This window comes from Chiloscyllium plagiosum, unplaced genomic scaffold, assembly GCF_037043375.1.
Source record: "Chiloscyllium plagiosum isolate Xiang-an unplaced genomic scaffold, Cpla_swu_hap1 HiC_scaffold_35, whole genome shotgun sequence".
Classification (NCBI taxonomy): Eukaryota; Metazoa; Chordata; class Chondrichthyes; order Orectolobiformes; family Hemiscylliidae; genus Chiloscyllium; species Chiloscyllium plagiosum.
This window is the reverse complement of record NW_028270173.1, coordinates 32,688,903-32,701,304: the sequence shown is the minus strand read 5'-3', so window position 1 is coordinate 32,701,304 and position 12,402 is coordinate 32,688,903. Positions and strand designations below refer to the sequence as shown.

The window sequence follows — 12,402 nt, the reverse complement described above, 5'->3', positions numbered from 1 at the left end:
CAGTGTCATGACAGCACATGGCATGCATTGCTTCTGAAGGTGTTCAGGATGGGTTTTGGTCCAGTGTGTTTAACCAATGACTGACGCAACGTCAATTGCTTTGCTCTCCTTGTCCAGGTCCATTTTTAACATCCACAGCATGCCAGAGCAGCTCAGCTTGGATTTAAATCTCGCCATCAGATGATGTAGGTGGTAGATCACCTTTTGATCTTTTACTTATAAATTCTGTGTCTTCTCCGTCACTACAGATGAAGGAGCAGCACTCCGAAAGCTTGTATTTGCAAATAAACCTGTTGGACTGTAACTTGGTATGATGTGATTTTTGACTGACAGCACGGGATTAGTAATAGTCCTAGACCAGAAATGTTGAGATGAACGACTGAAGAGGATTTGAAACTGCACTTCCTTAGAAGTCGCAATTACCTTAAACCCAGTTTGAAGTAGGGATTCTCTTGTGAGTACTGTACAAAGGTTGGATTGTTAAAAACCCAAAAAGAATTGTGCATGCTGGAAATCTGAAATAAAGACAGAAATTGCTGGAAAAGCTCAGCAGGTCTGGCAGCACCCGTGGAGAGAAATCAGAGTTAACGTCTCAGGTCGAGTGACCCTTCCTCAGAACTGATCGTAGCTCGGAAATGTAGGTTTTGTGCAGAAGATAGAGAGGAGGGTAAGGAGTAAACATTAGGTGAGGATCGAACCCCTCAGAACACTGGTGAGACAGTGACATGAATACAACCTTGAGCTGGATCAGAGAATAACATTCAAAGACCTGGCGTGTGAACTACAAACAGAACCATAGTCCATAACATGCAATTTGTTGTGTTTTGTCATAGTTCCCCCTGGGAGAATGTATTAACGTGCAGCTGTCGGGCAGAGGGAATGGAACACTCACTGTGAGTAGATTTTTTTTGTTAACTGTTTGACTAACTATGTAAACAGTGCATAGTACTTTCCAGAGTTGTGCCACTCCGGGTGGCATGGAAAGAGTGTTGCCAATGACAATCCAGAAAGAATGGGTTATCCTACACAAAACACCTATCAGCTTTGGTACATACAATGAGACAAGAATGTTTCACCTGGCCTCGGGGGGTTTTGTGAAGTTGGGGAGTGGGGGCGGGCAGAAACTGGGGACACAGTCTCAGTTTCATGGGGACATGGTGGCTCAGTGATTAGCACTTCAGTCTCACAGCACCAGAGACCTGGGTTTGGTTGCACCCTCGGGCATCTGTCTATGTGGAGTTTGCACATTCCCACCATGTCTGCGTGGGTTTCCTCCGGGTGCTCCGGTTTCCTCCCACAGTCCAAAAGAGGTGCAGGTCAGGTGGATTGGCCGTGCTAAGTTGCCCATAGTGTCAGGTACATTAGTGAGAGGGCAATGGGCCTGGGTGGGTTACTCTTCAGCGGCTCGGTGTGGACTACATTTACTTACATTAGATTACTTACAGTGTGGAAACAGGCCCTTCGGCCCAACAAGTCCACACCGACCCGCCGAAGCGCAACCCACCCAGACCCATTCCCCTACATTTACCCCTTCACCTGACACTACGGGCAATTTAGCGTGGCCTAATTCACCTAACCTGCACAGTTTTTGGATTGTGGGAGAACACGGGGAGAATGCGCAAACTCCACACAGAGAGTCGCTTGAGGCAGGAATTGAACCCGGGTCTCTGGCGCTGTGAGGCAGCAGTGCTAACCACTGTGCCACCATGCCGCCTGTAAGTTGGGCCAAATGGCCTGTTTCTATACTGTAGAGAGTCTAATCTCAGTCTAAGGGACAGACAATCTTGGACAGAGCTGAGGATGACTTTCTTCATTCTGAGAGTGAGCCTTTATATTAGATTACTTACAGTGTGGAAACAGGCCCTTCAGCCCAACAAGTCCACACTGACCCGCCCTCCCAGACCCATTTCTCTATATTTACCCCTTCATCTAACACTACGGGCAATTTAGCATGGCCAGTTCACCTAACCTGCACACCTTTGGATTGTGGGAAGAAACCGGAGCACCCGGAGGAAACCCATGCAGACACAGGGAGAATGTGCAAACTCCATACAGACAGTCGCCTGAGTCGGGAATTGAACCCGGGTCTCTGTGCTAACCACTGTGCCACCGTGAATCACTCAAGGTAGAAATAAAGAGATTTTTAGATATTAAGGATGTTGAGGAATACAGGTATGCCCCGCTATCCGAAAGTAGAGTGTTCCTATGAAACCATTTTAAGTCGAAATGGCAACGAAGCATTAATTTACATAAGAAAAACATCACCTTTTCTCGTAAAAGCAAAAATCCGCTTTGGATTTCTTTCGGTTAGCGAAAACAGGTACTAACGTAGGTCTTTCGGAAAAGCGAAGTAGCGTAAATCGGGGGGATACCTGTGCAAGGACGTTGTGGGAAAATGGCATTAAGATAGTAATCCTTCCAATTAAATGAGGGGCAGATTTGATGGTCAAATTAGCCTACTCCTGCTCCTATTTCATAGTTTCCAATACTCCTGTATTCCTATGCTGTGGCCCTGTTATATTCAACAGATATCTGCTGTTTTTATCAGTTCTACGTACGTTGTTAATCAAAGACAAGTCTATTATCCGACTTTGATGTGGTAACATGTCTCTTTAATTTAAACTGTATTCTGCAACGCTCCATATGATCACAGTCCTAATGAAAGGCTTTTGCCCGAAACGTCGATTTTCCTGCTCCTCGGATGCTGCCTGACCTGCTGTGCTTTTCCAGCATCACTCTAATCTTGACTCCATATGATTACGGCTCATAGTCCCCCAACTCCTGCCCCTACACATGCACTGAATACAATCCTTCATCCATATTGTCCTGTCCTTGAAGCACTGGAGTCACTGCAGAAAACAACATTGCAACAAGTGAGCCAGAATAAAGGGATTACAACTATCAAGAAAGATTGAACAGTCTGGGTGTATTCTCTTCACAGAAGAGAAGGTAGGGGAAAATATCTGTAATGACCCACTTGGAAAAACACACTGATACTCCAGCCCCACAAGCATTGCCACTGAAATTAAAGATTGAACCAAGTTACTCAAAGTGCCTAACTTATCTGCCAGTTCAGGTTAGCAAAAAATACTAACTGGATTTCTGTACCTAACAAGTACTATTAGCTTATGCTCGATAGGCTGAATGGCCTGCTTCCATACTGTAGGGATTCTACTATCAGTTCTCACCACAAAATATGAATGATCAACTCATGTCTCTAAACTTGAACCCCTTCTTAAACCTCGATAAACGCAATTTCATATAGACACCAAGAAACAAGAAAATATAAGGGGTGGCATGGTGGCTCAATGGTTTGCACTGCTGCCTCACACTGCCGGACCCAGGTTTGATTCCACCCCTCGGGGGTGACTGTCCGTGTGGAGTTTACACATTCTCCCCGTGTCTGCGTGGGTTTCCTCCAGGTGCTCCATTTTCCTCCCACTGTCCAAAGATGTGCAGTCTGGGTGGATTGGCTATGCTAAATTGCCCATAATGTCCAGGCAAGTGCAGGCTTAAGTAGGTTAGCTGTGGAAAATGCAGGGATGGCATGGGTCTGGGTAGAATGCTCTTTAGAGGGTTGGTATAGGCTGAATGGCCTCTTCCACCTTGTAGGATTCTATGGTTCTATCATCAGTTCTAACCACAAACAAACAAAACATGAATGATCAATTTTTATCTCTACTAACTTAAACTTGAACACCTTCTTAAACCCTGATACACAATTCCATACAGACACTGAAAAACCAGAAAATATAATTGTTATGAGTGATGAACTTAAAGAGAGGAACACAGTTCAATAGCACCAGGATTCAATGATATATCAGTTTGCTCCTTCCAAATCCTTACGGTCTCTGATTTCCTAATTTGCATGTCCTTCCAATATTAGCTTGGTGACTAAGTTTCAGACAGATCTTCCCATCATCGAGTCATACAGTACAGAAGCAGACCCTTCAGTCCAACTCGTCCCTGCTGACCAGATACCCTAAATTAATCTAGCTCTATTTGCCAGTATTTGGCCCATATCTCTCTGAACCTTTCCTATTCATGTACTCATCCAGATGGCTTTTAAATGCTGTAATTGTCCCACCTCATTAGTATTCTCAACAATTAGATTAGATTAGATAAGATTCCCTACAGTATGGAAACAGGCCCTTCAGCCCAACAAGTCCACACCAACCCTCTGAAGAGTAACTCACCGAGACCCATGGCCCTACATTTACCCCTGACTAACGCACCTCATACTATGGGCAATTTATCATGGCCAATTCACCTGACCTGCACACCTTTGGATTGTGGGAGGAAACCCGAGCACCCGGAGGAAACCCACGCAGACACTGGGAGAATGTGCAACCTCCACACAGACAGTCGCCCAAGGTGGAAACAAACCTGTGTCCCTGGCGCTGTGAGTCTGCAGTGCTAACCACTGAGCCACCGTGCCACCCCTTCTATGCACGTTCTAGCAATCTGGCCAGTACTCATCTTATTATAGTTTTGCACAGTGTCCCTAAAATATTCTGGCCAAATAATTGTCTCCTGTTTACTTAGAAGTCCTAATGCTAATCATCACCTAACCCTATTGATGGTTTCTCAAGAAATGAACTATAAACATCATCATTACCCACATCCCTTGCCAAATTGCTGAAAGTCTGATTCATTGTTTTAACCAAGATTTTATCTTTCTCTCCAAAAAATGTTAGTTCCTGAAAACGTACCAACTGCTGGAGGAACCTAAGGACACCTGCAATTATTTCAAACTTGAGGTCACAGTTAAGGGCAAAGTGGAATATAAAGGTAAGTATTGGCTGGGTCCATGTTGCATTTGGATCATGGAATCGTAGAAAGCTACAGAACAAAAAAATTGCCATTTGGACCATCCTGTCTGTGCTGACACTGTAAAAGACCAGGCAGAGATAGGCCCAGATCATACCTTTTACCTGTGATCTTGTAAGTTCCTCAGCTTCGTGCTTTTACAAATGACGTTTACATTTATTCGTGAAATCATCTTCCAATATCTTCTCAGGAGCAATAGCATTTGGATGAATCATTGAGTGAAAAACTCCCTTATCTCCAGTCTCATTGTTTCCCAAAGTTATAAATCACACAACACCAGGTTGTAGTCCAATAGGTTTATTTGGAAGCACTAGCTTTCAGAGCGCTGCTCCTTCATCAGGTGGTTGTGGAGTGTAAGATTGTAAGACACAGAATGTATAGCAAAAGTTTACAATGTGATGTAACTGAAATTATATATTGAAAAAGACCTGTATTGTTTGTTAAGTCTCTCATCTGTTCGAATGACCATGTCGGTTTCAGTCCTTTCGTATGTAAATCGCAAAACTTTTTCTCAAAAGTTATATTCTCAAGTATTATACTCCACAACCCCTTGATGAAGAAGCATCGCTCCGAAAGCTAGTGCTTCCAATTAAACCTGTCAGACTATAACCTGGTGTTGTGGGATTTTTAACTTTGTACACTCCAGTCCAACACCGGCATCTCCAAGTTATTGTTTCCCAATGACTTTAATCTATCACCTCCTGTCCTTAACACACCCCCTCTGCTCCCTCTCAAAAGCCTTTCCATCTTGCCTGTAATTGGGTGATCAAAATTCCAAGTATGCACATAGACAAGCAGGAAACAAGGGGAGGCAATTCAGATCATTCCGTCTGCCTCACCTTTCACTTAGATCATGGCTCATCTGATTTTAACCTCAACTCCAACAATCTTCCTTCGCTTCGGTCATCGACAATCTATCTACATTGACATTATGCATGCACTGGGAAGGGAATTCCAGATTCATGCTCCGAAAGAATGTTTTGCCTCACCTCTGCCTTAAGTAGGTGACCCCTTACTTTCAAGCTACCATCCCCGGCTCTAAATTCTGCCTCACGAGGAGCATTCTTTCCAACATCAACTCCGCTCAGGATCTTACATGTTTCAATTAAGTCACCTATAACTCTTCTAACTTCCAGAGGAGACATTCCTGGAAGTGTCTAGCCTTTGCTCATAAGGCAATTTGTTTGTTCCATGTATTAGATCAGTAACCTTTTCTAAAGTGCTTCCAGTGCATTAACATCCTTCCATAAGACCAGTGACTTTGTATTGTATCACAGTACTCCAGATACAGTCTTACCAAGGAAAGCAAAATGCTGCACATGGTGTAAATCTGATCAACGTTCTCCAACGTACTTATGCACCATCCTCCACAACCCACCAACAGCTGTGTCATGTTTGTGTCTTGTCTGCTTTGCACTTAGTAGAGGACGTATTCTCTCCTTTTCTCACCTTAACTTACACCCACTTTATGTCTCTTTTCTTTCCCCACTGTTAGCAATCCAGTTTGCCCTTTGCACTGGCACTCTACATCATCTGCCCTCTTGCTCCTTCTCTGCTCCTGAGAAAAGAATCACTTTTCAACACCCTTCAGTTTTGAAGAAGAGTCCTACCAGACTCGACATATCAACCCTGTTTCTCTCTCCACAGACCTGCTGAGCTTTTCCAGTACTCTCTCTCTCTCTCTCTGTCTGTTTGCAATCTCTCTAAAGCCCTATATAACTGAAGTGTAACCTCCCTATTCTTGCAGCCAGCACCCCTCACAGTCAAATAGGACATTCGATCAATTTTGCTGATTACTTGCCGTATGGAATTTCCCATATTACTCCAACCAAGTCCGAACCAATGTTTTATAAATCTCTAATATGGTCTTTTAGGTTTTATTTTCATTCTAAAGTCATAGAGTCATAGAGATGTACAGCCCTTCGGAAACAGACCCTTCGGTCCAAATCGTCCATGCTGACCAGATATCCTAAATTAATCTCATCCCATTTGCCAGCATTTGGCCCATATCTCTCCAAACCCTTCCTATTCATATACCCAACCAGATGCCTTTTAAATGTTGCAATTGGACCAGCCTCCACCACTTCCTCTGGCAGCTCATTCCACCCTCTGCATGAAAACATTGCATCTTAGCTTCCTTTTAGAACTTTCCCCTCTCACCCTAAGCCTATGCCCTCTAGTTTTGGACTCCCCTGCCCTGTGGAAAAGGCCTTGGCTATTCTCCCTATCCATGCCCCTCATTATTTTATAAATCTCTATAAGGTCAACCCTTAGCCTCTATGCTTGAGGGAAAACAGCACCAGCCTATTTAGCCACTCCCTATAGCTCAAATCTTCCAACCCTGGAAACATCCTTGTAGATCTTTTCTGAACCCTTTCAGGTTTTCTAACATCCTTCCTGTAACAGAGAGTCCACAATTGCACACAGTATTCCAATAGTGGCCTAACCAATGTCCTGTACAGCTGCAGCACGACCTCCCAACTCCTGTACTCAATGCACTGACCAATAAAGAAAAACGTACCAAGTGCCTTCCTCACTATCCTATCTACCTGTGACTCCACTTTCAAGAAGCTATGAATCTGCACTCTAGGGTCTCTTTATTCAGCAACACTCCCCAGGACCTTACCATTGAGTGTATAAGTCCTGCCTTGATTTGCCTTTCCAAAATGCAGTACCTCACATTTATCTAAATTAAACTCCATCTGATCAAGATCCTATTGTATGCTGTCCACTGTGCCAACAATTTTGGTGTCATCTGCTATCTTGATAACTATACCTACTACGATCACATCCAAATCATTTATAAAAAATGACAAACAGTAGAGGACCCAGCACCAATCCTTGCAGCACTCCACGGTCACAGGCCTCCAGTCTGAAAAACAACCCTCCACCACCACCCTCTGTCTCCTACCTTCGAACAGTTCTGTATCCAAATGGCCAGTTCTCCCTGTATTCCTTGCTAACTAGTTGAAAATATTTTTCCTGTCATTGTGATGAGAGAATTGTGCAGATCATTTTCATCTTCAGAAGATTCAGTCTTGCCACAGGCTCGGCGGTAACCCACTCAGAATGGACAGCACTGTCTCCTCCATGAGGCTTAGAACATGCAGATGCTCTCCTCCTCCAGATAGTTTCTGCTGCTTCAGTCTGTCCATTGCATTGGCTGCCTGATGGTGCAAAGGATGTCATTGTTATGCCATCTGTCTGGGTGATGCTGTCAGTTGGCAGTTGTAGCCATTGTTTTTTTTAAAAACCCTTCTCAACTTGTCCTGTCATCTGTAGTGGTTTGTGTATGTGAATATCAATGTCTTTTTGCTTACTTACTATTTTTCAGAGTCATGTTGTCCATACTATAGTTTTCTATAATAGCCCTCCCAAAGCAATTCTTCACATTTAATGCCATCTGTCGTGTTTCTAACAATTTCTCTGTTCTGTCCATATCATCCTGAAATCTACAACTGCACTAACATACAACTACTAATTTAGTGAGAACTTGATAAATTCACTGAGATGCAAATTTCTTCAATTCAAAAGCATATTTGAAGATTAGCAAATGCCTGTTGTGATTAGATTAGATTAGATTACTTACAGTGTGGAAACAAGCCCTTCGGCCCAACAAGTCCACACCGCCCCGCCGAAGCGTAACCCACCCATACCCCTACATTTACCCCTTACCTAACACTACGGGCAATTTAGTATGGCCAATTCACCTGACCTGCACATCTTTGGATTGTGGGAGGAAACCGGAGCACCCGGAGGAAACCCACGCAGACACGGGGAGAACGTGCAAACTCCACACAGTCTGTCGCCTGAGGCGGGAATTGAACCCGGGTCTCTGGCGCTGTGAGGCAGCAGTGCTAACCACTGTGCCACCGTGCCGCCCACCACGTGTGATTAAAATTTTGATTAAAATTGCATTTGTAAGTGTTGTTACCTTGCTTCTCAGAGGGGCGGGTGTTCATGTTTCTATGTCAGTCATTGTATAACGTGTGGAAATGTGCAGCTTCTGTTATAGACCGAAAACAATGCAAGTGCCTAAATCATGCATCAATTTAACCAAACATAGTCGAAGAAAGTGGGCATTTATAAACCAATAATGTGATGGGTCTCCTAATCTTGGAATTCTCTTCATTAGAAAGTAGTAGAGGCTAGGACATTGATATTCAAAGCTGAGCTCGATAGAGTTTTGTTAAACGGGCATTGGATAGGCATATGGAGGATAGTGGGCTAGTGTAGGTTAGGTGGGCTTGGATCGGCGCAACATCGAGGGCCAAAAGGCCTGTACTGCGCTGTATTTTTTTCTATGTCTAAAAGGTTATAGAGAGTAGAGTTGGCGTCACACCCAGATTACCCATGAACTTATATAGTTGTGGAGCAAGGTTGAAGGACCAATTCACCTTCTCCTGTCCCTGTTGTTATGATCCATCGGACAGGAGCAATTGGCTACTCGGCAAAAGTGAGGACTGCAGATGCTGGAAACCAGAGCTTAGATCAGAGTGGTGCTGGAAAAGCACAGCAGGCCAGGCAGCATCCGAGGAGCAGGAAAATCGACGTTTCGGGCAAAAGCCCTTCATCAGGATTAGAGGCAGGAAGCCTCCAGGGTGGAGAGATAAATGGGCAATTGGTTACAGCTGAATGCAGTAAAGGAATAGAATGATGCTAAAATTTTCAACTCTTGCAGGAGACTCAGATTACCCTGACTATGGAGATTATGGCGCGTTGGCAGCAGACCAGCCCATGGATAAGATTAGATGGTTTGATCTGCGTTCCCGGAGAAAGAGGGATGCTCCAGCTAATGATGCAGCCACAACCCTTTATTACGAAGTCTGTGCTTGGTCAGTGTCAACAACGTCGGCAGAAATCGATGCTGATTTGTGGGATTTGCAGTTGACCTGCGAAACTGTCAACGATTATTGTTGTTACTCTGACTGAAACTAACTTTTGGAGCATGCGCTTAAACAGGAATAGGCTACTCAATGCCCTTGAGCCTGCTCCACCATTCATTATGGTGCTTGAGCTCAATATCCTAACTCCCCAACCCACCCCAACCACTCCCCCCCCGCCCCTTCATCACCCCTTGGTCCCTTTAGCCACAGGAGCTGCATCTACCTCCACCTTTAAACAACATAATGTTTTTAATCTCAGTCACTTTCTGTGGTCACAGAGTGATGGAGTTGTAGAGATGTGCAGCACGGAAACAGATCTCTCGGTCCAACTTGTCCATGCCAACCACACATTCTGCATTAATCTAGTCCCATTTGCCAGCATTTGGCCCATATCCCTGCAAACCTTTCCTATTTATCTACCCATCCAGATGCCTTTTATTTGCACCAGACTCCACCATCTCTTCTAGCAGCTCATTCCATGCATGCATCACCCTCTGTATGATAACATTGCTCCCCCAGGGCCCTTCTAAGTCTTTCCCCTCTCACCTTAAACCTATGCTGACTAGTTTTGGACCCCCCTATACTGGGGATAAGACCTTGGCTATTCACCCTATCCATGCCCCTCATGATTTTATAAATTTCTATAAGGTCACCCCTCATCCTCTGACATGCCAGAGGAAAATAGCCTCAGGATTGAACGCAGCATTCCAAAAGTGACCCAACTGATGTCCTATACAGCTCCAATATGACATCCCAACCCCTGTATTCAATACTCTGACCAATAAAGGCAAGCATACCAAACGTCTTCTTCATTACCCATGTCTACCTGTCACTTTGCTTTCAAGGAACTATGAATTGGGTAACGAATTGCACAGGCTCCCTGCTCTCTGGGTGAAGAAATTTCTCCTCTTCTTAATCCTAAAACATTTAAACCTTATCCTTTAAACTATGACCCCCAGGTCCTCATTTCCCCCCACCATTGGGAGCATTCTTCCTGCATCTAACCTGTGTGGTCCTGTTAGAATTTGACAGGTCTCTATGAGAACCCCTCCCCCCATTCTTCTCAAGTCCAGTGAGCATAATCCCAACCGACCTAATCTCTCCTCATACATCAGGCCTGCCATCCCATGAGTCAAAGTGTAAACCCAGTTGCGCACAGCACCTGTTACCAGTGACGCTACATGCCTCCAGTGGGTGTACGGTAGAGGCATTCCCAGTTTGCAATCATATTGATGAGAAGGTTCTCATTTAGAGGAAATAAAATGCCGGGAGAAAGTCAGAACGGTGAACGTGATATAGCTGGAACATTCACTTCACACTGCAAAACAATCTTACTGGTGTCGACCAGATATCCCAACCCAATCTAGTCCCAACTGCCAGCACCCGGCCCATATCCCTCTAATTCATATACCCATCCAGATGCCTTTTAAATGTTGCAATTTTACCAGCCTCCACCACTTCCTCTGGCAGCTCGTTCCATACACGTACCACCCTCTGTGTGAAAAGGTTGCCCCTTAGGTCTCTTTTATATCTTTCCCCTCTCACCCTTAACCTATGCCCTCTAGTTCTGGACTCCCTGACCCCAGGGAAAAGATTTTGTGTATTTATCCTATCCACGCCCCTCATAATTTGATGTCACAATTTCATGAATTTTACACGAACCTTCTCACGTTTAAGTCAGTATTATCGCTTCTAGAAGGCTTAGGTTTAAGGTGAGAGGGGAAAGATTTAAAAGGGACCTAAGGGGCAACTTTTTCACGCAGAAGGTGGTGAGTGTATGGAATGAGCTGCCAGAGGAAGTGGTGGAGGCTGGTACAATTTCACATCTGGATGGGTACATGACTAGGAAGGGTTTAGAGGGATATGGACCAGGAGCTGGCAAATGGGACTAGATTATGCTGAGATACCTGGTCGGCATGGACAAGTTGGACCGAAGGGTCTGTTTCCGTGCTGTACATCTCTATGGCTGCGTCAAGATATCTTTTCTCTTGAACTGACTACAAAGCAAGCTGCCAATCCACCTCCACCCATTATCATCTTATTGAGCCATTGGCCCATCAGGGGAGGGAAAGGAGGCAAGGTTCAAATCCCCTCCAGCCAAAATGGGGATTGAGCCTCATGGTGTTGGCAACAACTTGATCCATACCAGTTGACTGAGCCAACCAACCCAGGAGCCCAGGTTGCTCTGGCAATGACACTTTTACTTAATCGGGGGGGGAGACAACAGCCTCGTGGTAAGATCACTGGCTGTTAATCCAGAGACCCAGTTAAATTTCTGGGGATCCAGGTTCAAATCCTAGCATGGCAGATGATGGATTTTGAATTCACTGACAAACTGGAGTTAGGAATCTAACGGTGACCGTGAATCCACTGTCAGTTGTTGACATCAGGCTCACTAATGCCCTTTAGGGAAGGAAAGTGCCATCCTTACCTGGTCTGTAAAGTAACTCCACAAGGACCAGTGTCCTGTCACCCGTTATTTGCACGTGGAGAAAGTTTGACTTTGATCCAGCTCCATCAGAGCTAGTTTTCAGAGTGAACAGGGCGTCTGACACTCCTGTTTGTATCTGTCAGCCAGGGCTCCCTAATTGAACAAGATGAACAGCCCCAATCAGAGAGCTCACATTCTATGAGGTCCACCTGGCTGACTTTATTACAATCACTGTAGTCGGGTCTGACCTACAAG

The 12,402-nt window shown here is 44.7% G+C and overlaps 1 protein-coding gene across 1 annotated transcript in view; it reads left to right on the top strand.

The window, feature by feature from the left end:
• The window catches only part of LOC122541251 (complement C4-like), a 129,226-nt gene that overhangs the window by 95,061 nt on the left and 21,763 nt on the right, over positions 1–12,402 (top strand). Inside the window, exons 31-33 of the mRNA XM_087979483.1 lie at positions 834–893; positions 4,698–4,791; positions 9,512–9,665. Of these exons, the coding sequence (XP_087835609.1) occupies positions 834–893; positions 4,698–4,791; positions 9,512–9,665 (308 nt within the window). The remainder of the gene's footprint in view (positions 1–833; positions 894–4,697; positions 4,792–9,511; positions 9,666–12,402) is intronic.